This window comes from Phocoena phocoena, chromosome 5 (genome assembly GCF_963924675.1).
Source record: "Phocoena phocoena chromosome 5, mPhoPho1.1, whole genome shotgun sequence".
Lineage (NCBI taxonomy): Eukaryota > Metazoa > Chordata > Mammalia > Artiodactyla > Phocoenidae > Phocoena > Phocoena phocoena.
Genome location: NC_089223.1, coordinates 138,176,318 through 138,202,829, shown reverse-complemented (window position 1 = coordinate 138,202,829; position 26,512 = coordinate 138,176,318). Strand labels below are relative to the sequence as shown.

Sequence of the window (26,512 nt, the reverse complement as noted above, 5' to 3'; positions counted from 1 at the left end):
ACTCAGGATTAATTTAACAAGAAAAGCACAAGGCACTCAATGATGGAAACTTAAAATCTTATAAAATGGCATAAAGCATGATCTATACAAACGCGAATACATAGCACTGAGATATGAACAAAATATTTAATTCTCCTAAATATAAATTTAATGCAGGGACTTGCCTGGTGGTCCAGTGGCTAAGACTCCATGCTCCCAATGCAGGGGGCCTGGGTTCGATCCCTGGTCAGGGAACTAAATCCCACATGCCGCAACTAAGGGTTCGCGTGTCTCAACTAAAGACCCCGCATACCACAACTAAAAGATCCTGCACGCAGCAATGAAGATCCCGTGTGCCACAACTAAGACCCGGCACAGCCAAATAAATAAATAAATATATATATATATATATATATTTTAATTAATGTAATTCTCATCAGAGACCCTACAGAGTTCTTTTAATTGAAAAAAATAATAATTTCAAAGTACATATGAAATATTAAATGTCTGAAAATAGAGAAGAAAGGTAAGGGTTTCTTTTGGCTGCACCATGCAGCATGCGGGATCTTAGTTCCCTGACCAGGGATCGAACCTGTGACCCCTGCATTGGGAATGTGGAGTCTTAGCCACTGGACCACCAGGCAGGACCCAGAAAGGTACGTTTTTTTAAAAAAATAAAAGAAGACTTGCTTTGCCAGATTATCAGAACATACTATAAAGGCACTGTAATCAAATCCACAAGGTATTTGAATAGGAATAGACAAAAAGATCTCTAAAACAGAGTAGACAATCCAGAAACTGACCCCAGGACTTATGAGAATTTAATATACAACGAAGATGGTATTTTAATGCAGTAGAGAAGGATAGATTAATGAATAGGGATAGTATAACTAGCACCACTTCTGAAAGAAAATAATACATTGGGAAAACTGTTTGGGACAAAAAAGACAAAGGGTTAATATTTTTATTATACAAGTTACACTGACCAAAAAAGAAACAATTCAATGGAAAAGTGAGCAAAAGACAGGGAGAGGCAACACGCAAAATAGCAAATCCAAAAAGCAAACAAACATGATGTAATACCCAAACTCACTAGCAGTCAGGGAAACACAAATCAAATATAATTGGAGATGGAGAAGAAGAGGTAGTCTCACTCACTGCTGGTAAAAATGCGAATGGTTAGGACCTTTTTGGAAAGCACAGTGTCGACACTTATTTAAAGTTAAAAATACGCACATCACTCTCAGGAGTTGGGAAGAAAAGAACGAACCCAAAGGGAGGAAAGAGGGGCCTCTGAGATGCTACCAATGTTCCGTTTCTTGATCTGGGTGAAGGTTATATGGGTGTTCAGTTTGTGAAATTTTGAACTATAATCTTAGGATAGTTGTGCTCTGTGTGTGTGTGTGTTGTAACCTCAATAAAAACAAAGAGATATAAATATATAAATCATCTAACCAAACCACCTCACTCCTGGCTATCTGTTTCACAGAAATATGTGCAACAGTAAATAGGTTTAAAGCAAAACATTTATGATAGTATTGCTTTACGGCAAAGGACTGAAAACAAAGGAGATACCAATCATGAGGGCAGTCGATGGATAAATTATGTAACATCCACACCATGAAGCACAGAGCCATTGAAAAGAATGAGCTGTATTAGCGGACTTGAAGATGCAGAGATCTGTGAAAATATGATCCCATTTTTTAAAACAATGACCAAATCTCCCCATTCATGTACATGAGTATGTTATACCCATACACTGGCACAGGTCTGGTCCCTGGGAGGCTGACCCTGAGATGAAGGCTTGCATTCAGAAAGGTTTTGGGGTAGCGCTCTCAGGATCAACGTCTGTAGGGGAGTGAAGGAGGGAGGACTGGTCCAAGATGCGGCCGCTACAAAGGCCTGCTCTGGACCTGGCATGGTCCTGTATAGTTGTCCCCCACAGGGTCAAGGGAGCTGAGCCTTTACTCCCCAGCACCCACCAGTCATTACCTGGTTGCTCCTGGGAAAATGGTGTGCCCTTGCAGCTGAGGCAACCATCGGGAGGGGCTGTGTGGTGAGCAGCAGCTGGGGTGATGAGTGGGGGGCTCGGGGCACCCACAGTGTTCACTACACTGCACAGCTCAGATATGTGCTGGGAGCAGCTCCTTCGGGACTCTGCTGGGCCTCTTCCTGAGGGAACTTAAAAGGAAGGTTAATGGGGTGAACTGCCTGTCCTTGTCCTGCAGCTGGTCTCAAAGCTGCAAATGCTATTCACCTCCCTCTCCTACCCATTCTGAGGTTCCCCTCACCCTGGCTTGGCACCTCTGCTGGTCTAGGCAGCTTGCCTGATCGTGACCCAAACCCTCATCCCTGAGGGGTGTAAGTCCCTGGTCACCATGCCCTTCTCAGGCCACGGCCACTGCATTTACCAGCAAATTTGGTCAGAGGACCAAGAGGTGGCCAAGCACATCACTTGGGTGCCACGTAGATGCTTTCCTGCCCCATTATGTAACGGCAGCCCTGACCTCTGGTGAGCAGGAGGTCACCCCTAGCAGGATGGAGAGTAGCTCACTTGCCTGCCAGTCTACTGGAGTACAGAACTTGAAATGACTGTGCAGCAGCTATAGCTTGAAATCGAACAGTACTTTGCCTTTGTCCCTGGTGGGTTTCCCCTGGGGAGTCAAGACTAAACCCGCAGAACCCAGAGGTATCTGGAGAGAGAAACACAAATTGATTGGGAGGGGCATTGGGAGTGATGGTAGCAGGGCCACTCCCACTGCCACCTTTTGGCTCCCAGAGCCCTTAATTATCTATACTGGGGCCACTGCATCCTGCAATGGTCACTGATGTACAGTGTATACTGCAGCCTGGAGGTCACCTGAGCCCAGCCTGCTCTACCACTCTACCACTCTGTTGGGCTGGCATTTCTGGGTGTGTGGCTGTGACGGAACCTGTGGGTCCCACGATCAGGTGCCCACTGCAGCTCCTTTGCTGTAAAGTGGGTCCCTATATCCAGGGCGATGCTATGCAGGATTCTGTGTCAGTGGGTCAAAGGCTCTGTGAGCCTTGTATTATGGAGCTCACTGAGGCCCTGCATATGGGAAAGGCAAACCCGTGCCTGGAATACGTGTGGATTCGAGTCGAGACGAATAATGGCACCTTTGGGGGCACAAGGGGTCCAGTATTGCCAACTAGCCCCCAAGTGACTGTTCTCAAAGTTCAGTACTATTGGGGACCCAGAGTTCAGTGTGTCATTGGAAATTCAACAGAGGCAACGGCGAGATCGGCCCTGGTGAGTGGGAGCGCCATGCTGTTGGGCACACGCGTGGCCTCCGCCCCAGCCCCATGGTCACTCCATTAAAGAGCCCAAGTTGCCCATACAGGGACAATAGATGACAGAGGCTGGTGGACGTCACCTGGCCAGGTCATTCTAGTTTTGTTCCTTCCTTCGACACTGCCGCAGGTAGATGCTCCCTGCGTCTGCTATTATTGTAATCCTCAGTTTTCTTTACTTCTTGTCAGCTAATCCCATTACTAGTTAATAATGCTTTAAACTTTCCCTGTTCCAATGACTATAGGGTTTCTGTTCCCTGACCAGCCCGTCTCATCCACTCCCTTAACAGGCCCTGGTACCTCTTGGCCAGGTTATGTAGTGACTTAATGGCCAAAAGAGGAGGAGGCATTTCCTGAGGGAGGATGTGTTATTTCTCAAGATAGAACCCTCTTGCACTGTCTTTAAGCTGGGGGACTTAAGGGTAGAGAGGCGGGTAGAGAGAAGGGGGCTGGCCTTTAACAGAGAGGAGTAGCTACTTCTGCAGGTCCCAGAGGTACCTGGGATTCAAACTTGAATGCACCAATCGAGACGTCCCCATCCTGCATCTCAGGGTCAGGTCCCTCTTCCTGGTCAAGGCCCTGACCTTGAGGTAGAACACCCGCCAGGGCTGAGCATCCAACCTCCTCTGGAGCTCTACCAGCCATACTAGGCTGGGGTTGGGGGGGGGGGGGGCTGTGACTGCAGGTGGTCTCTTCACAGGCTAGCAGGTGAGCCCTCTGGCTATCACATTTACCCTTTAATTGCTAATTAACCACGCTTGGCCTTTGTCTTTTTCCAAAGGACCCAGCCACAGCCACCAATGCCATTCTCTTCCATTGCCCTATTCTTTTCAAATACATAGTACTGCCCAGCAGCTTGCACAGCTGCTTGCACTGGTATGCCAGACCAGCCACCCCTAGTAAAAGCTTTAACTGCACCGCTGCCATCCGTATTTCACCTACAACTTGTGATGAAGTCATCAGTGCCAGCCCACCTAAGGGTGACCAAATTCCAAAATGCCATGTCTGCTTTCTCAGACCACTACTGGCACCCACTGCATAGATCAAGTTCCCTGGGGACCAGACTGAGCTTTTCCTGCAAACGTTTACTTGGGGACGCTCTTGGGGAGCAGAAGGACTGAGGGAGTGGAAGCTCAAATGTGATACAGTTGCAACAAAGCCCTCAGCCAATCCCATCCAAGGAGGCGGAGGTCTGGGTGGCACAACATAGCCACACACACACAAGCTATAATCACTATCATGAAAACAAAAACATAAAAGGCATACGCTAAGTTGTTAACACGGGGAGGCAACAAGGGGAGATGTTTCAACAAAGAAAAAGCCTTGAACTAAGAAAACAATGTACATATAAACCCTTTCACTGTGTGTGTGTGTGTGTGTGTGTGTGTGTGAACATGTAAAAAAGAAAAAAAAAATTTTTTAATAAATTTATTTATTTTTGGCTGCTTTGGGTCTCCATTGCTGCGTGTGGGCTTTCTCTAGTTGCAGCGAGTGGGGGCTACTCTTTGTTGCAGTGCACGGGCTTCTCACTGTGGTGGCTTCTCTTGTTGTGGAGCACAGGCTCCAGGCATGCAGGCTTCAGTAGTTGTGGCACATGGGCTCAGTAGTTGTGGCTCGCGGGCTCTAGAGCGCAGGCTCAGTAGTTGCAGCACACGGATTTAGTTGCTCCGCGGCGTGTGGGATCTTCCCGGACCAGGGCTTGAACCCATGTCCCCTGAATTGGCAGGCAGATTCTTAACCACTGCGCCACCAGAGAAGTCCCCCACCCCAAATTTTTTTTTAATGTGGGATTATGGACTTTGTTTTTCTGTTTAAAAAAAAAAAACAACTTTTTCTGAAGTAGTACAAACAAAAAAAGACCCCCCAAAATGTTGAGGAAAATACAACAAATAATGAAATAGTAAAGTCCTTCATATATGTTTTACATGTCTGTAGAAAGCTCTTACAAATCGGTAAAAGCTGAATTCACAGATCAACCCACCTGTGGCAGCATCAAAGATGAGACCACCTTTGCCTGCCTTCAAAAAGCTCAAATCATACCAAGAGTTAAAGCATTATGCAAATAACCCAAAATTACATCACAGGAAATTCTCTAATCTGAGTTGCAAATGAATCAAATGCAGTTTACTTCCAATAAGGCATTCTGGTAATGAAGTATCATTTGAGCAGAAATTTGTAAAATGCGATGACTTCACCACTCAGAGTCGTGTATGAAGGAAAGAAAGAAAAGGTAAGCAGAGGATGAAGTCAGGAAACGACGCGTGTTTGGAAGTCAAATCTGAATGGGAAATAATCCCTTGTCGGTCGCATCATTTGCAAACATTTTCTCCCATTCTGTGGGTTGTCTTTTTGTTTTGTTTGTGGCTTCCTTTGCTGTGCAAAAGCTCCTGAGTTTAATTAGGTCCCATTTGTTTATTTTTGTTTTTATTTCCATTACTCTGGGAGAAGGATCAGAAAAGATATTTTCATAGTTTATGTCAAAGAGTGCCCTGCCTATGTTTTCCTCTAAGTTTTATAGTATCTAGTCTTACATTTACGTCTTTAATCCACTTTGAGGTTATTTTTGTGTATGGTGTTAAAGAATATTCTAGTTTCATCCTTTTACATGTAGCTGTCCATCTATTGAAGAGACTATCTTTCCTCCATTGTATAGTCTTGCCTCCTCTGTCATAGATTAATTGACCACAGGCACATGGGTTTATTTCTGGGCCTTCTATCCTGTTCCTTTGATCTATATTTCTGTTTTTGTGCCAGTACCATACTGTTTTGATGACTGTAGCTCTGTAGCATAGTCTGAAGTCAGGGAGCCTGATTCCTCCAGCTGAGTTTTTCTTTCTCAAGCTTGCTTTGGCTATTCAGACTCTTTTGTGTCTCCATACAAATTTTAAGATTTTTTGATCTAGTTCTGTGAAAAATGCCATTGGTAATTTGACAGGGATTGCATTGAGTCTGTAGATTGCCTTGGGTACCAGGGGGGAAGGGTGGTGGGGGGAGAGATAGATTGGGAGTTTGGGATTGACATGTACACACTGCTGTATTTAAAATAGATAACCAAAAAGGACCTGCTGTAAAATTAATTAATTAAAAGAAATCTGAATGGGGCATAAAGAGAAGGAAAAGTGATGGGACATAAAGACTTAAAGGGCAGGCAAGGGCCAGGCTGCACTGTAGGAACACATGGGGATGTTTCTACAGATAAATTCTGCAGAGAGCAAGGACAAGAGCTGAGCTAATCCCAGCGACAGTGCAAAGGCAGGAGCAAAGTGGCAATAAATTGATGGCAAACAGCAATTAGGAAACTTCTGCAAATTTTCAAGTGAGAAGGAACGAAGGCTTGAATTAGAGCGGTGGGAATTGGAATCCAACACCTGGCAGGGTTTGCTAAGTGACTGGACAGAAGGATTTTATGTTTATTTGATAGAAATAAAAATGTTTATCCACATTAAACAGAATGAATATAATCAAAATAAATCTATTTTGTCATTTAGCTTTATGTTATCTGTCCTTGAAATTGCAAAGATTTCCACTAGATGGTGGGACTAGACACACTTCACATTAATGAATTGGATTTTGACAAATATTTACCTTGAGGAGCCTCACACCTGAATTAATTTGTAATGTCTGGGCTTCCCTGGTGGCGCAGTGGTTAAGAATCCGCCTGCCAATGCAGGGGACACGGGTTCGAGCCCTGGTCTGGGAAGATCCCACATTCCATGGAGCACCTAAGCCCGTGCACCACAACTACTGAGCCTGCACTCTAGAGCCCACGGGCCACAACTACTGAGCCCACATGCCACAACTACTGAAGCCCGTGTGTCTAGAGCCCATGCTCCACAACGAGAAGCCCCTGCTCGCCACAACCAGAGAAAGTCCACGTGCAGCAACGAAGACCCAACGCAGCCAAAAAGTAAATAAATAAAATAAAATGGCCCTTTAAAGAAAAATATGTAATGTCTATAAAACTATTATTTTACTAGAAAAAAAACATGTTCACCCCTAAGCTCTATTAAGTTAAAAACAATTTTGGATAAATGTGTACTAGAAAACGTTATTTGATTTCTATAGGTACTTAGGCAAAATACAGAGATGTAGTCTAATAAACACGTGTTTAATCAAATGCATGTTATACATAGCACCAGGCCAGCTGACAACCTTGAAATCACCCTGAAAAATCTTCCTCCCCCAGTATTTCCCGAAGACTTTCAGTGGCATTACTAAACACTAAAATGAAAATGTAGGGCTTCCCTGGTGGCGCAGTGGTTGAGAGTCCGCCTGCCGATGCAGGGGTCACGGGTTCGTGCCCCGGTCCGGGAAGATCCCACATGCCGCGGAGCGGCTGGGCCCGTGAGCCATGGCCGCAGAGCCTGCGCGTCCGGAGCCTGTGCTCCGCAACGGGAGAGGCCACAACAGGGAGAGGCCCGCGTACCGCAAAAAAAAAGACAATGTAAATTCAAGTCAGACGAACCCAATTCTGAATCTAGTTTAAAGGTGTAAGAGTTAAGGTAAAAAGCTAAGCCACAGTCACAAAAGACCCACCCATACAATGGTTTAAACCACAGAAGTTTATTTCTCTCTTGTTCTGAGGTGAGTGGTCTCAGCTGGTGGAGCAGCTGTTTCATGAAGTCACTCTGGACCCGGGGTCCCTCCAGCACGTTGGTCCACAGTCCTCTAGGACACTGTTATCATTTGCAGGTTGGAAAGGAGTCGTCCCAGATTCCAACTGGATGGAAGGAAAAAGGCCAGCTGGGAAGCAAGTCAGGTGTCTTCGGGACTGCCCTGGCAACAGCACACCCTGCTGACAGGAACCTGCCACTTGGCCACACCTGGCTGTAAGGACACTGAGCCACGTCATCTGCTGGCATGCCTCCGAGGAGGATGGATGGACTCCGGTGTGGCGGACAAGTAATCTCTGCCAGAAAGGCCTTTGGAGCGATGTAAAACTCCCTCATATGATTTGAAGTGGGAAGTGGCTGCCATAAAAGTCCGCATAACGGTTACCTTTGAGCAGGAAGAGTATTGAGAAGGAAATTTTGAGATACTGGCAATGCACGAGGTAGTTACATGATGTCCTCTTAATCATTAATTCATTAAGCTGTATTTTAAGTTTTTGCATCTTTTTTTCACAGCAAAGGGTTTTTAAATAAAGACCAACCTTGCTGCAAGAAGATACACACTGTCCAATTCTTACTGGGTGTGTATACCTCCGTCAGTCTAGCAGATCAGAAAATTAGATCCCAAAATGACATATAACATTGTTTGGTTTTACTTAATACATTTTTGTAAAAGCAAATATTTGTCGTTTGTTTCCATTGATTTCTGAGTTCAATTTCGCTATTTATCTGGTATGAAACGGGCTTTTAGAAACGAAATGCTGATTTACGGTTTTATTTCTAAGAGAGAAGGATGTGACGTTAACAGCTCAGCGTGTGACAGGAGTCCGGGAATCAATTCAGGTTCAGCATCATTCATTCACCAACAACCCATGAGCAATCCAACTTTAACTCAGATTTATATGAAATAAGAATAAAACTGGTGGGACTGTGTGGCAGACACTCTAAGGTGGTCCCACACCCCCTGCCTTCTAGGATTCATGCCCTTGTGTAACCCCTTGAGTGTGGGTGGGACTTACTTCTAACCAAAAGAATACAGCAACGGTGACAATGTGATTACCTTACATAGGAATGTAATGTCAGTCTTGCCAGGGACACTCTCTTGCCGGCTTTGAAAAGGCTGCAATAATGTAAAGCTGCTTATGGAGAGAATCACGTGGAAACGAACTGAGGGTGGCTTCTAGCCAACCATCACCAAGAACCGAGACCCTCAGTCCAAGAGCCTACAAGGGGCTGAACTCTGCCCACAACCGTGTGAGCTTACAAGCAAATGCTTCCCATTTCGAGCCTCAGATGAGACCCCAGCCCTGACTGGCACCTGCACTGCAGCCCTGCAGAGGACCCAGCTAAGCTGTGCCCAGGCTCCTGACCCACAGCAACTATGAGGTAACAAATGTGTGTTGTTTTAACTAAGTTCACAGTAAGAGTGTGACACAGGAACAAATATAATCTTTGTGAAAATTCCACTCTTTTTCCAAATCCAAGAACACTTGACAGAAAATACCTTATCTTCTCAATAAATTTATGAAAACTAGGATTTTAACAGGGTATTTTAAGAGCATGACAAGACAGCTCATGACAGGGGCTGACTGCCATTAATTTTTCTCAACAGAGACTCACATTACTGCTTCAAGAGGCATTTTATCAGTTTTTTTTTTGCGGTACGTGGGCCTCTCACCGTTGTGGCCTCTCCCTTTGCGGAGCACAGGCTCCGGACGCGCAGGCTCAGCGTCCATGGCTCACGGGCCCAGCCGCTCCGCGGCATGTGGGATCTTCCCGGACCGGGGCGCGAACCCGTGTCCCCTGCATCGGCAGGCGGACTCTCAACCGCTGCGCCACCAGGGAAGCCCCTATTTTATCAGTTTTTGAAGGTAAGTATATTTTGAACTCTGTCAAGTGCACACTGCTCTTTTATTTTGGAAAGCAAGTATACAGAATAAAGGAGAAGGCTCTTTGATTTTTTTTTAATTAATTAATTTATTTACTTATTTTTGGCTGTGTTGGGTCTTCGTTGCTGCACGCGGGCTTTCTCTAGTTGTGGCGAGCAGGGGCTACTCTTCGTTGCGGTGCGCAGGCTTCTCATTGCAGTGGCTTCTCTTGTTGCAAAGCACAAGCTCTAGGCACGTGGGCTTCAGCAGTTGTGGCACGTGTACTCAGCAGTTGTGGAACATGGGCTTAGTTGCTCTGCGGCATGTGGGATCTTCCCAGACCAGGGATCGAACCCATGTCCCCTGTATTGGCAGGCGGATTCTTCACCCCTGTGCCACTAGGGAAGGCCCGGCTCTTTGTTGTTTGATGTTAACTTTCTTTACTACTTCCCCCAGCACCAACATTCCCCCTAAAACACTATCAATTGCTAGGTATGTAGTCCATACCCCAAAATTCTTACTCTTCATTATTGACTTCCATAACAATGGCAACAGATGCCTGAATATGAATAGACTGAAACGTTAAGCGTTACTGTATCTTAATCGACAAACTGCATTTATAACAGCTTTTGCACTATGTGTTAATACTTCTCAATTATTTCATCTCAATATAATTAATTATATCTCACTCACTTATAACCTACTCTGTAGAAGAGAAAAACATATTATTGGTCCAGACTTACAATTTAAAATAAAAACTGCTTTGCTAGTAAAAAAAAAAAAACAAAAAAAACACACCTGGTATTCCAACCATTTCAGTCACACTTGTGAGCATTATGTCACTGCTTTTACTATTATATCATATGTCATAAACATATGTACACAGATCCACTGATCTGTCATGTAACAGTTTATACAATTCTACGGCGGTATAATACACATACTGTCAAGAACACTTCTCTTGTCCACCACAAATAAGCAAATACAGGTTCAATGACCTGAGAGCTAAGGGTTTAGAAATGGGCACTATGAAAGAGCCCATCTCTTGTGAAGTTACTTAAACAGCTGAACCAGATTCTAAGGGAACGTTTGGCAGAAATGCCTGAAACAACGAAGAGAGTGTCACATTTTCAAAGCAGTAAGGGCTAAGAGAATATAAAATTTAGTGAGCAGAAGCTCAGTCATCACTGAATGAGAGTAAAACAAGGGGAAGCTGGACTGCTTGTAGGCAGGAACTTCCCTACACAATAAAAAGTTCTATAGAAAAACTCTGCTACATTTCGTTTTGTGAAAATTAATAAGGAGAAGGCTCACTAAAATGGAGCTGGCAGGCCAGAAGGGGGAGCTCTCATGCAGTACCACTCAAAGTCAGCAGGAGGAAGAATCAACAGGAAAGAATCATCAATTACAGGTCCCCACAGGAAAAGACGTACAGGGCATCTCCTACAAGAAATCCACTTCCCCAGCGACTCAGCCGGAAACTACCAGCACTTTGAACTCTCACTTTTCTCCAATGGACTTTGATTCAAAACAACCCCTGCCAACATCCACCTTTTTCTCTATAAAATAATGTTCCTCTCCTTTGTTAGACTTGCCTTTGGCCTTTGTATAGCATGCTTGTCCCAAATTGCAATTCTCTGCTATTCTCGAGTAAACCCACTTTTGCTGGTAAAATAACTCTTTCATTTTTAAGGTCAATGATTTTCAAAACTTAGTCTTAAGAATAATTAAGACTCAAGGTAACAAAAAGTATGAAGGTTCATAAAAATTACTCACTCTTTTCACTCTCTGTCCAATTCTTAGACTCCACTAAATCACCTGAATGCATAGCAGACATAATCTTCTGAGCAACACTGGAGAGTGGTATCTTACAGAGGTCAAAGCCTAAAAATGCCTCGTAACCTTCCATTTTCATAAAATCCTAAACATAAGATAAACATAATACCCATATATTAATTTTGAGACTTCAAAATAAGAAACAAGTCATGTAAAAATTTTTACATAGACATTCATAAAAATTACTGTATTCACCACTACAAGAAATAGGTATTGATTGTCCCCATAATACAGATAAGATAGTAAGAAAAAAGTGAAACATTTAGAGGCTCAACTGGGTATTATGGTAAATAGACAACAAAGTAAAGAACATATCTCCAATCTTGAAGCAAGCAAACTACTCAAATATTTCCTACTTCCTGAGGTTTGAAACAAATGGCTATTATAATCTTCAAACATCCAGATCTAGTAACATAAAAATTATTTTTAACTGACTTGGGTTATTATGACAGACACATAACCTAACATCCTTTCACTTGCACTGCTGGGCTGTACTGGTCCCCTGGGCTGAGCAGGTGAAGGTCTAGAAGGGACAGTACAAATCATCGAGTAGCTGGTAACACATCTAATGTATGTGGCACTAATCTAAACAGAATTTGCTATTTCATGAACCAGAAAACCAGGTGACATTTTCCCACATTACTGGAGAGGAGAAAAATTTCAAGTAAATTCTCAATTCCAAGGCAGGGCAGAGGGAAAAACAGGAACAAACAAAGGTCACCTGTGAGGAGTTAATAACAAAATCTTAGGCAAAACTTATTGCTACAAATTTTTCAAGCATATTAAGATCTACTTAACAAATACAAAATTTGAAAAATGTACAAATACAATAATTAGCAAATTCAAAATTGTCAAGGCCCATATGTCATCTGAGCATACCCATTTTCTGATGGTTATAGCTAAAAAACTCCATAAACATCCCCTAAAATGTGAAGTTTTTAGACAGGCATTCCACATTACAAGCAGGTAATACATTTTTGGAGCAGTAATATTTCTTGAAAGTAGTGTCTAAATCTTTTCTCCATAAAGCTTACTTAGTATGTAACAGAGGTCACATATAAACTAGGCACTCAAGAATCATTTGATGCAATAACTGATAAATAAGCTACTTCAAATTATTTTACCTCAACTCTTAAAATAATTTCTAATTGTCCAGATACTACACTTGTATCCCAACCAACAGAATCCAACACTTAGGTATTTTCACTCCTAAGAAATTGATTAAAATAGTGTTATACATCATCTCAGCAACCACTTCCATGGAATTTTGAAATTTCATTTTGAAAGACATTCATTATATGTAAGTCAGACTGAAGTCAAAGCACTGCTGAGATCTGTCCTGCAGATATGTTGAATCCCTAGGACCCAACCGCTAAAATGAGCAATGGCCAATGGAGACTTGACATTCTTTGTGGTACAAGCAGGAACATTAAAATTTAAGTCTCGAAGTCTACAGCAGGGAATTATGGGTGAATACAGTTTGAGTGGCAGAATTTTACTTCATAGACAAATATGAGGGAACTTAACTATTCCATTTATTAAGGTCTACAGCTTTAACAATGCTGATTCAAAGTCCTACAAATTTTTAAAATATTTAACAGCAGAAATTTCTATCTCTAAAAAAAAACAAAAATGAGATACAATTAACTCTGTAAAAAATATCTGCATTATATAATAATGCTTTTTCCCTGTAACTTAAAAGTTACCAGGACTAAGTGCCACCAAGCAAACGTTCAAGTCATAAAAAGCACTGGGACTTTGAACAAACATATAATAAACCAAATTGATATAATACTTGAATTCATTAAATGAAATGTTCCATTGACCTCGAATTTAAAATTTTCAGTGTTTATTAGCTATATTCTCCTCCTAACATATAAAATATTAAAATACAGCACGTGCAGTAAAGATTTCATTTTCAATCTTCAAGACCAACAGCCTTAATCTTTGACCGGTTTTCTAAATTCTCCACAATATCTTTCAGATAATCTTCATCTTTAAAAAAATATACATATAATTCTCTTTCCATTTGATGCAGTTTATCAGATGCCAAAATTTTTCTTTTTGTCTTCACATCAGCAAGAATATCAGTAAGAAGATGATTTAGCTTATTTAGCTGAGATTCAACTTGATGAAACTGCTCCATTAACTCCTAAAAGGAAAACAGTAATGTTTTTAATTCAAGAGCTCTATTCATACTACCAATTATAAATTTAAAATGTAATTTACACAAGAATCATCTAAATGATATAATGATTATTCCCACAATCTCAATAATAAATGAACCTCAATTAAAAATCCATAGCAGGGGGTACCTTCCCTGGTTGTCCAGTGGTTAAGACCCCGAGCTTCCACTGCAGCGGGGGGTGGTTCCATCCCTGGTCGGGGAATTAAGATCCCACATGCCGCGGGCCCCGGGCAAAAAAAAAAAATCCATAGCAGGATTAATAAAAAGTCTATGTATTGATAAGACCCACTGCAACCACTTCCTATAGGCAATTTTAACTGATTCAAAGCAAACTCCTACTCCCTGAAGAGTACTTGATATGTAAACTGTTCTGCATATTCATACATTCAAATATTACTGAATGCCCACCACGCACCAAGCACTGTTTTAGAGTCTACGAATAGAAGAATGAGCACCATTTCCTTCCTGGAACTTACGTTCTGCTTGTTTTAGCCTAAGCTGTTTACTCTAGACATCAAGGTTCTGAGAAAACCTTGAAATGAAGCAATTACCAATATAAAAGAATTACCTTAACAAAAATCTCATTTTTCTTTTTTCACATTGTTACAGAAGATGGAACTATATGTGACATTCAACAATCCTGACTTACCATGTAATTCTTCTCAAAAACCTAGACATGCTGGACCCTTCACAGTTAATAATTGAAATTCTTCACTTCTTAACATTAAAAGCAGTTTATTAACAAGTTTCCATGGCCTTCTAGTCATGTATTCTACTCCTATAATTTTTCAGCCAGTATTACCAAAGAGGTTCTCAGAAAATCTGTAGCTGTAACTACACCTCAACCTCCCACAGCCTCTCAGCATGGTCCACAGCATGGTAATCACCTGGGGGAGTTTGTTAAGAATAGTTTCCTGCACCTCATTCCACACTAAATCACTCTGCAACAGGGCCAGAAGCTACATTTCAACAGGCTCCTTGGTGATTCTAACGTACAAGTTCATGAATAACAGCTTCACACCTGTCATAAATGCCAGTTCCAGAGAGTATTTCTTAAACTAACTACATTAAAAAAAAAAAAAATCAAGTAATATCCACATTAAGCAGTCTCTCTTTGAGGAAAAACTCTGTAAACTTGAATACAATCAGAAACATCTAACCTTTAGTTTCAATACTAAAGATCTTAACAGTTACTAAAATAATACTCCTACAAATACTGAAAAATGTTCAACTGCATTAATAAAAATGCAAGTTAAAATTCATACGGATGACACTTTATACCTGACTGGGATAGGGGAAAACACTAAATAATGATACCCAATGACATTATAGTGAAATCACCATATTTTAGTGATTCTAGGACGGAATCTTTCACACGTTAATATAACTGAAATCAACATGCACTGGACAATCAAGAGCATCATGTAACTGTTAGTGACCAGACACTCATTAGAAGCACTTTATCACCAATAGTTTATTTTTTGCCATGCCACAAGGCTTGCAGGATCTTAGTTCTCCCAGCCAGGGACTGAACCTGCGCCGCCTGAAGTGGAAGCGCCGAGTCCTAACCACTGGACCGCCAAGGAATTCCCTCACCGACATTTTTTTTTTTATGGTAAGAACACATAACATGAGATCTCCCCTCTTAAATTCAGGAGTACGATACGGTATTGTTAACTACAGGCACAGTGTTGTATAGCAGATGGCTAGAACTTGTTCATTTTGCATAACTGAAACTTTAGACCTGTTGATCAACAACTTCCCATCTGGCAACCACCATTCTACTCTGTGCTTCTAATAAATCTACTTTAGATGCTCATAGAAGTGGAATCATGCACTATTTCTTCGTGACTGGCTTATTTCACTTAGCATAATCTCCTCAAGGTTCACCCATGTTGTGGCATCTTGCAGTTCTCTTTTTCTAAGGCTGAATAATATTCCATTGTATGTGTATACTATATTTTCTTTATCCATTCCTCCACTGATGGACTTTTAGGTTGTTTCCACAGCTTAGCTATTATGAGTAAGTGCTGCGATGACCATATGAGTGCAGACCTCTCTTTAATATCCTGTTTTCATTTCCTTTGGATATATACCCAGAAGTAGGATTACAGGATTATAACAGTAGTTCTATTTTAAAAATTTTTGAGGAAATTCCATACTGTTTTCCACAGCAGCTGCACCATTTTGCATGCCCACCAAAAATGTACAAGGGTTCCAACTTCCCCACATCCTCACCAATCCTAGTCTTTTGATTGTTGATAACAGTCATCCTAACAGGCATAAGGTGTTATCTCACTGTGGTTCTGATTTGCATTTCCCTGATAATTAGATAATCGAACATCTACTCATAAACCTGTTGGCCATCTGTATTTCTTCTTTGAGGAAATGTCTATTCCAGTCCTTAGCCCATTTTAAAATCCGGTTATTAAGTTTTCTGCTATCACCAACATTCTTGATGTATAGTGTGGAAAAATATTAGAAGTACTTTGAGTCAAGAAATAGCATAGAAGTGGACACTAAATGTGAAGCTTTAGAAACACCTTAACCATTTTAATTGGCTTTTCCCCTTTTAATGTATATTCAACAGTGATATGATAAAAACCTATGCGTACCCACACCTAAAAGGTATCTTCTAATAGGCAGGAAATAAAAATTCTAAATAAGGAAATACTGTGTCAGTTTAACTGAAAAAGTTTTTTCTTTCTTAGAAATTCATGAAATTATGGTGTATCATATGATAAGTGGTGTCTAGCAGACATTTAATAGTGCTGGTGACATTGTAAGTAGGTACAACTCCTTTGAAAAGCAATATGGCAGTATCAAAGGCCAAAAAATAATGTGTATACCCAAGAAATCCAATAATTCTACTTCTAAGAGTTCATCCAAATGAATGTATCAAAAAAAAAAAAAAGAAAGTATCCAATAACAAAAAGCTATATACACAAGATATACACGATCTCATTCAAGAGCAAACAAAAGAAAAAAATGAAGACTATCAAAATACTCCAAGATGGTGGACTGGTTACACAAATTATGACACAGTAATTAAATCAAGAGTATTATAAACTTTAAAAATTAAAATCGTTTAGCATGGAAATGTTTATTTCATAAGGCTAAGTATAAAGGAAGAACATGAAAGATACATTAAGTAAAGGAAAAAAGCATCCACCTTGCAAATACTAACCAAAAGAAAGATAGCATAGGAATATTAATATCAGACAAGAGAATATTAAGACAAAAAGCACAACACAGGGTCATTATATAATGCTCAATGGTTCAATTCACTGCAATTTAAGTCTACCAGAATATTTCACTGCGATTTTAAATTTGGATGTAACTTATAAAATAAACTCAAATATAAAGAAAAAACTGACAGAACTACAAGGAGAAATTTTCAAATCCACCATCATGGGATTTTTACATAATTGTTTAAAAGATAAAGAAGATAAAAATCACTAATAGGAGACTTTAAAAAACTAATCACAAATATCACTTCACATCCATTAGGATGACTGTTACATATGTTTTAAAAAGGGAAAATAACAAGTGTAGGCGAGGACATGGAGAAACTGGAACCCTGGTGCAGCTGCTGTGGAAATGTTCGGCAGATCCTCAGAAAGTTAAACAGAGACTTACCACATGACTCAGCATCCACTCCTAGGTATATACCCAAAAGGAATGAAAACAGGGACTCAAGTACTTGTACAACAATGTTCACAGCAGCATTATTCAAAAGAGCCAAAAGGTGTAAACACCCCAAGTGTCTATAAAACAGATGAACAGATAAAATGTGATGTATACACACAATGGAATACTCAGCCGCAAAAAGGAATAAAATTCTCACACCTCATGCAATATGGATGATACTTAAGGACATTAGGCTAAAATAAGCCAAACACAAAAGGACAAATATTATACAATTCTACTTACATGAAGTACCTAGAGTAGGCAAATTCATAGAGACAGAAACTGGAATAGAGTTACCAGGGATGGGGGAAAGGAGGAATGGGGAGTTCATATTTAACAGGCACAGAGATTGGCCCATTTGGGATGAGGAAAAAGTTCTGGAAATGTATGGTGTCATGGTTGCACGACACTGTGAATGTATTTAATGTCACTGAATGGCACACTTTAAAGTGGTTAAAATTGTAAATTTTACACTTTGTGTATTTTACCACAGTAAAAAAATTATTTAAAAAAACTAATCATAAGCCTTCTTATTTCAAGAAAAGTAAGCTAGTTACTCAGAGCAATTCTTCTATAGGAAAAAATGTGAAAGGTGAAATGAAGTACTCAGTCAAACAAAACAAAAGCTTCCTAAAAGCAACAAAGAGGTAACAAGACATTAAAAGAAACTACAAGTCCATAAAACAATGCAGGTTGGTAAGGGAGCCCAGGAGGTGCTTTACTCAATTGCCAATCTTGGAAAATCAGAATCCATGATTCCTGGGAGAAAAATCAAAGTCCAAGGTCCACAGAAGGTGGGAAGTCAAACAGGAGACTCTTCATAATAAACTAAGGACTCAAAGGACACCAACAATCTTAAGATCAGGATGGCCAGAGGTGGAAGAGCCCTTGGTTAGAATTACAGCCCAGACAGGAGTCACCTGTGTCCTCCGAAAACAGAGTCTGAACCCAGTTTATGGTTCAGAAGTGGTGGTGCCCAAAATATCTAACAAAACATACATGAAGGCAGAAGGCATTTAAGGATCCTTTTGTTATCTCATAATGTAAGGGGGTCCCTTCACCAGAAAGATACTGATTTTAAAATTGTATGCCTCAATAAATGGTGATGGGACAATTTGGTTATTCATAGGGAAAAAATAAAAATAAAATGAGAACTCTACCTCTCATGTCATACATAAAAATAAACTCCTGGTGGATTAAAGAACTGAACTTGAACAGCATAACTTTAAGATAAAGGGGACTATCATTATGATGTTATGGGCAAACCTGAACAAGATATAAAAAAGGGCAAACTTTAAGAGTGATTAAATGACATGACATTAAAACATCAAAAAAAAAAAGCCAAAAATAAACTAACAGGAAACAGTAAAAAAAAAAAAAAGCCACAAATAGGGAGCAAATATACATAACACACATCACTGACAAATGACTGGCATTTGAAATACATAAATAATTCCTACTGAAAGGGGGTTCAACCTCCCTAACCATCAGAGAAATGCAAATTACAATCTCAATGGGACGCTATTTTACATCTCTACAGAGTGAGAGAAAATTATAAATCAGACAGTGCTACGTGATGAAAAGGATGTGGATACATAGCATCTCTTAAACATCGCTGGTACAATATGATACAACCCCTTTAGAAATCAGTTTGATGTACACTGTAAAACTGAACCTGTTATCTAGCAATTCCACGCCTGTGTGTGGGGACAGCGAGTGATGTGTGAGTGTGAGTGTGAGTGTGTGTGTGTGTGTGTGTGTGTGTGGGCATGCATCTACAAGACATGCAACAAGACTATACATAGCTGTATGATCTACAATGGCAAAAACTGGAAATAATCTAAATGTCTGTCAACAGAACAGATAATTGTGGAATTTCACATAAGAGAATACTAACTATACAAAAGAGAAAACTATAAATGAGCTATAGCTTTACAAATATCAACATGGATGAATCTCAAAATCATATTAAGAAACAAGCAAGTTACTGAAGAATACATTAATACAATCTATATAAAATTCAGAAACATACAAATCTAAATAACACATGGTCTGTATTATAAACAAAAGAAAGAGAATGACAAAATTAAGCGTAGTAGTTACTCCTTGAAGAAGAGAGGGGAATGCTATTAGGAGGAGCACGCTATTACTAAGTGTACAGAGGATTTAGAGATGTAAGGGCAATCCTCTATTTACTAAGATAGGTGAAAAAAATACAGGGGTGGTTTTATTTTTCTTAATTCTTAGCATAAACATTATATATCCTTCTACATCTGAAATATTTCATAAATTTTTAAAATTCTGTGTACACTGATCAAAACGATCTGAAAAATATATTTATGTTTTTATATGAATAAAAATGAGATATGAAAATGTTATTAGGGCAATGGGATATGGAGTAATCTTTTCCTCATGTTAACATTTTCTTTAGCATCTTTTACAATGAACACTGTTTTTTATTTTTATTTAAAAAAATTTTTTTTGCAGTACACGGGCCCCTCACCGCTGTGGCCTCTCCCGTTGCGGAGCACAGGCTCCGGACGCGCATGCTCAGCGGCCATGGCCCACGGGCCCAGCCGCTCTGCGGCACGCGGGATCCTCCCGGACTGGGAGACAAACCCATGTCCCCCGCATCAGCAGGCAGACTCTCAACCACTGCGCCGCCAGGGAAGCCCTGAACACTATTTTTTAAAGTATTTTTAATTACTATGGCAAACACCCACCTGATCACTAAGCAAAAGCTGATTTCCTCCTTGGTACAAAGCATCACAAAGCATGTCCACATCATTATTTAGTTTGGACAGAAAGAAAGAATGCTCTTGAGCAGATACTGCTAACTGCTCTTGTACCAAAGAAACGTCCTGTTTTAATTTCTCAGCCACTTCTTCCAGGTTTCCATGGGTTATAAACAATTCTTTTTTCTTATTCTCTCCTTCTAAAAGTTGATAAAGCCTAAAATGTGAAGATTAAAAATTATAGAAAAAAATTCTCAAGTCAGTACAGTTTTCAAAATTATAATCCACTATATATTGGGGCCTCTTTGGGGAAAGCTAACAACCTATAAATATTAATCCAACAACTAAAAACATTCCAACTAAAATACTACCTCATTACAGAAATATGTGTTCTAATTACTGTATCTGAATCCGCAGTTTTCTCGTCTTCCAAGTTTTAGACAAAAAATTTTTTGACTTTAACTGCCATTAACCTACTTCAAACAAACATTTCAGAGGTACCTCCCTAGAAACAATTCTTTCGCAGAACACAACTATGATGTAGTAGAAACAGCAATGAACTTGAAACAGAAGACCTAGATCTGAGTCCTGGCTGCCATGTAAGACCTAAGTCAAGTCAACCTCTGAGACTTAATTTTCACATCGTAATACCTACCTGATTTTAAAGGACTGTGGTAAACTTAAAAGAGAAAAAATGAAAATATAAACAACGTAAAATGTTTAAAAAAGTAAACAGTAAAGAGCCACGTAAATAGTAATAGTAAACTTGCTACTCCAGTCATGTCCATATTTGCTCAACAAATTAAATTCCTAATGAACCATGAGGTCACTTTAACACTTCAAACATTAATGGCAGAAATATCCTACAAGTCTAACGGAAAAATGTGAGGCAGCACCTTCTACATATTTAAGACAAAAAGTGTCTGCTCTTTTTCTTAGAATTTTTCTTAAATGTATTATTTTAATTATTTTAACAAGTTGCAACAGGTTTCCTAAAACAGGTTCAAGCCTAAGGCTAATTCTGTTCTTGTGGAATGTCACTACACAATTCCAGGGGGCACCATTTACACAGAATCATGAGGTCAATGCCACCTCTGAAAGTGTGCAGTGAGGCAGCCCTATCCCTGCCCTTCATTTCATTAATAAGAACACAAAGTATTAGATGATTTTCTTCTAGCCTAGAGAAAAATCAGCAGTAGGATCGAGATTTTTGAGTCCTTTGACTACGTTAGCCCTCCAATTTCAGTATCCCCATACCATCAATTGCTTAGACATCCAGAAAAGACTGGAAGCTAGCACTCATTCTTGCTGATTCACCTTGACTAGACGCAAAAATGAAGTCTTCTCTCCTCTCTACTGCTGCCTTCTCCACATGAAGTCAATTCTCTGCTCTGCAATACTTGCTATACACCCAGCTGTATTCAAACTTCCTGCTGTAAGTTAAACTCCTGCCCCAAATCTGAAAACATCTATCAATAAATAGTGCCGAAACATGAATAAAGACCTTGTGTTGTATATTTTCAATCCTCCAACCCATCTACCTCACCTCTAAACCAGCTACTTCCAGATTTAACATAAATGAAAAAGAGAGCAAGAATTAAAAAGGAAAAAGAAACATATTAAGAATATAACAGAAAGGTGGAAGGAAAGAATACAAAGGCCAAAAACGAAGTGCAAAGAATTCTTTAAACGTCCACAATTTTAGTTCAAACTCTAGTATTTTACAAAAACGAATGGAAAAATAATTACTCACTAAAGAAACAATGAAGCCTACCTATGAGTAGAATAATCCTTGGTATCAATGGTATTCCTTGGATTTATCTGCTGAGATACAGATGGGTCTGTCAGCATTTCTAATTGGTGGTGGAGCATCAAATTACTTTGACTAAGTTCTTGAACCAAGTTTTCAAGCTGACGATATATGTCCAAATGCCTTCTCAATTCAATTTCATAAGATAATTGTACAAGTTCAAATGATGCCTTTTGCTTTATCAACTGATTTAAAACTAACTCTTGTCTTGCTGTGTAATAGTCTTGTTTAGCAATCTGCAGGTCGAAATCTCCCTTTACAACTGGCATATTCAATAACTGGGCATTCTCTCTTACCACAGCAGGCAAAATTCTGTCTTTTATATGAGTGATTTGTTCTTCAAGTTTCAGAATCTCACTGTTCAAGCTAGAAATTTTGGCATCCAAAATATCTTTGCCAAGAACCTACACAAAGAAAACAATTACATTTCAAACTGTAAGTATAAAGTTGAAATAGCTTTAAAATTATTTTCACTTTCCATTTTAGGTTATCAGATAACATACTCACTAATAACTTATTTCATATTAGCAGAAGCCAAAATCACAGTTTAAAAAAGCAAAGTGTAGACTAAGCCAAGGGTAAAGCCATTATGAATTGCTAACTTTTAATGCTATGACTACCATGTAAAATTCTAGACACAGTAATGGACATCTTGTCATGTTTGTCTTAATAAAAATCACACTACTCACCGAATGCTTATGTATACTATTTAAGTTTTTCTTAAAATTAAAATAATCTCAGTACCTATTCTCCCAGCCTGCCTGTTGATTTCAGCACTTCTACAGAATAACAGGACTTCACACATCATTCCAAAGTTTGTGTCAGTTATAGGTATTCAGCTTCAGAAAAGCTGTTATTTTTACTCAACTATCTAGTGGTTACATTACCAAGAAAGCAAGCTTCCCAAGAGTGCAGACGGCTAACTAGAATACATCTGTACATTCTCAGGAGAGAATCAGGGCTTCAACCCACTGAACCGGGTCCCTAACTTCATTAGCACCATCCTCTGGTCAGCGCAAACAAGGCAGAAAACCCGCAACACAGCAATAAGGCTCTTTACCCATTCATCATAAGAAAGGAAATGTCGGGGTCATCTGTATCCGAACCAACACAGAACGCAAAAGTACTTTTGTTTAAAATGAACTAGATAATGTGGTCGGGTTATAATTACTGTTCCTGCCCTCGGCTAATATGAAGATCTATTTGTACGAAACAATGACACAGATCACAACTAAACACTGAACGAACGGAAAACAAGAGACTGTGATTCCTTATTATATCCCCATTTCTAAAGACTTTACTATCAGTATTACTCCATTGGCAGCAACAATTTCAATATGAATCCAGTCCCATTTCTCATGTTTACCTTGCTAGTGAGGCTATGAAGATTCTCCTCTGCCCATTTCACACTTGACTTCAGGCTCAAATTTCTTGCTTTCAAGTGAATTAACTGATGTTGAGCACAAATATAAGCCAGCTGCAGCCTAGCCATCTCTAGTCGTCTCTCCTCAAGAACTTCTTGATTCTCACAAATAGAGGATGCGTGTATATCTAAAAGTTGAAAATTTTCTTCGTTTGAACTTTCAACTACTTCATGTACACCTTGAAAGAACTGTTTTTTGGTATATAAGGTTAATGCTGCTGTGCTTTGCTCTTCTTGGCTTAGATATTTTTCCAATGAAAATTGAGATAAAAACACCAGTGGATCTGTCCCCTGACCCAAATTCGAATGTCTGAAGAACACCAGTAATTTTGCAACTCCATCAGTAAGAGCGTGAAGCTCGTTACTGATCTTAGTATTGGTAGCATTTAGAATTCGCTGACTCTGCTTCAGCTTCTTATTGGCTGCTCCTTCTTTAGCATTTAACCTCAGAGACTTGTGGCTAGTTACTGAAGCCATCAACTGGCATTTATTACGTCGCTGAATTTTCAGGGTCTTTAATTTCTGCAGAGTTTGAACCTCATCCTCTAATTTCTCCAGCTCTTTGTCATTCAGGGTAGGTGTCTTCAAATCAGAAGTTTTACAGGTATTAAGAACTTCATCCAACGCTGCTCCTTCTAGGATGGGCTTGCCTGATTTCTGAAGAATGCTAAAAGCTTCCAATTCCTCTTCAGATAATACGTTCCGTTCACTCACATTCCCACAAAACCACTTCAAAAATGATTCATTTTCAACAGTCTCAAACAACCAGTCAAAATCTTCCCCATTAAGAATACCAGCTTTGGGATAATCAATTTTTTTTAACGTTTCCACAAACTCCTTTCCACAACTCATGGTTTAACTACCCAAATTTTTTGTAACTGATAAGCCTTTAGAGTGTTGATATTTAGAAAATGAATCCAAATACATACAAAACTAATTTTATGTTAAGTCCACAGAGAAGGGGGAAATATATTTTTAGACTCTATAATAATTTCTCCTGGGGGGGGAAAAAAAACAAGTGTTAGACCACAAATAGGGCGACTATATCTTTGAAAGGATGATACGGCTAAACACTACAAGATACAGTTGTAGCTGGAAAGTCTGATGAAGATAAACAATTAGGGTATTACTTAGAACAATGCAACAGTGATGAAAACCTAATGAACAAGGAAATCCTATTTTTTCCAAAGATAACACGGTTTAAAATACGTTGTATTTTAGAGAGCAGCAGCTCAGTTTTTAATTCAAAATACATGGATGTAAATATAGGTAAGATTTTTTACGAAGAGTCAACTAAATATTTACCTGAATAACTCAGTCAGCATCCGCATTCACGCAAGAACCAGTCAGATACGACGATCCTAGTGCAGAGAAAACCAGGCTTAAGGTTTAGGAACCACCCCCGACTCGAGAAGAGCCAAAGGACTGAGCAGTCGTTCAATAAAGGTACTTCAGGCATTTATTATTTTCAGCACAGGGACCACCTGTCCACGCTGCGAACTCCAAGGACGGAAACAGGAGGCACAGAGGAGGGCCCCAGTGACACATCTGCGGCACTCGGTGATTTGGGGTGATGCATTCAGCGATGACTGGTACGCGCGTCAATAAACCACTCGTCCACAGAGGCCGCCGAATCGGCGCCAAGACAAACTGCACAAACCTCAGGCGGGTGCCTGGCCGGCCTGCGGGGCTCAGGTACGCCCCCCCCCCCCCCGCGTCCTAGCGGCGCCTCAGGGTCGGGCCTGGACGGGCGGGGCCCCGGGCGCCCCCCCCCACCGCCCGCACTGGAGCTCCCCGTTTCCGGCCGCGCCCCTCGCCCCTCACTCGCGCCCCCGGGCCCCCCCCCGCACCGGAGGGAGCCCCCAGTGTCCCGCCGCTCTCCTCAACCCTCCGGGCGCCGCCCCCCGACCGCACTGGAGCCGCCAAGCTCCGGACGCTCCCCTCGCCCACCCGGCCCCCACTCGCACCCCCGGGCCCTCGCCCTGCGGACAGCGACTGCGCCGCGCGGGCAAGTACCTGCGCGCCCGAAGGACGTCCCCAGGGACGCCCGGAAGAAAGACGCAGCCCGCTGACCCGCGCCGCTCGCACAGCCCCACCTCCCGCCTGATAGAACCGCGAGGCGGCCGCCACATACCTCAGAAAGCTCGGCTCGTGCCCCTCAACAGCCCGCCGCCACGCCTCGCACGGCCTCACGGGAACGCCGCCCCCCGCGCGCGCGCGCGCAGAAGACCGAGGCCGGGTCGCGGGGCGACCTTCTGCACAGGCGCAGGGTCGGAAGAGGCGGGGCTGGACGGGGCGGGCCCCCGGCCTGACGTCTACCAGCAGGGAGCGAGCTGATTGACTCCCTGCCTCAGGGGCGGGGCCGGGGCGCGCGAGGGGGAGGGGTGGGGTGAGGTCTGGGGGTCGCCTAGGCGGGAGGTCCGGCCTCGCACAGTCGCTGCGCCTGCACGCAGTACCCCGTTTGCACCCTCCGAGGAGCCGGCATTCAGCCGCAGCCTCGTTGGGTCGGGAGCGCGCACCGGAGCCAGCCCCGCCCCGCCCCGCCCTGCCCTGCCGGCCGCCCTGTGACCGGGCATCCTCGGCCCCGTGGCCTCTGTGTCCCGTCCTCCCCGGCCGCGGGGCCGCGCTCCACTCCGGAGTGCGCGTGGACGAGCTCGCGGAGCGGACTTACTCGCCCCACAGCCTTTCACGATGAACGCTGTTTTGCAGGAGCGCTTAGTTACCAAGCCCTCACCTGACAATCCCATTTTCCACATACGACTTTTAAATAAAAGTTGAAACTATAACTCGTATAGACATACAGTGGATATGTGTCGGGATGGAGACGGTTTCCAAGGAGGATGCCGGAAACGGAAGATGTGTGGTCAGCGAAAGGAGCAGTGCTCAAATAAGATTGCCGAGTTTGATGCAAATCTGGTTGACGCCCTACCGTCCAATGAAACCAGACTTTTGGGGGTTATCATTTGTATTGGGCAGAATTCATTTGCATCTCTACCAGACCCAAATCATTTTTAAGTTACCAATCTTCTACAAATTAACATCTAAATGTGCAAGGTTG

General features: G+C 41.4%; 2 protein-coding genes across 2 annotated transcripts in view; both read right to left on the bottom strand.

Annotated features, from left to right (window-relative positions):
* POLN (DNA polymerase nu) overlaps positions 1-11,681 on the bottom strand; it is a 159,419-nt gene extending 147,738 nt beyond the window's left edge. The window contains exon 1 of the mRNA XM_065877293.1: positions 11,549-11,681. Within this exon, the coding sequence (XP_065733365.1) occupies positions 11,549-11,681 (133 nt within the window). The remainder of the gene's footprint in view (positions 1-11,548) is intronic.
* Positions 11,682-13,440: 1,759 nt separating this feature from the next.
* Positions 13,441-25,615, bottom strand: HAUS3 (HAUS augmin like complex subunit 3). Its single transcript, XM_065878013.1, has 6 exons — positions 25,585-25,615; positions 24,760-25,127; positions 23,398-24,451; positions 21,996-22,435; positions 20,210-20,438; positions 13,441-13,760 (listed from the first exon to the last, which is right to left on the bottom strand). The coding sequence occupies exons 3-6, from the start codon at positions 24,304-24,306 to the stop codon at positions 13,527-13,529; spliced, it is 1,812 nt and encodes a 603-aa protein (XP_065734085.1). The 5' UTR covers positions 24,307-24,451; positions 24,760-25,127; positions 25,585-25,615; the 3' UTR covers positions 13,441-13,526.
* Positions 25,616-26,512: the final 897 nt, after the last annotated feature.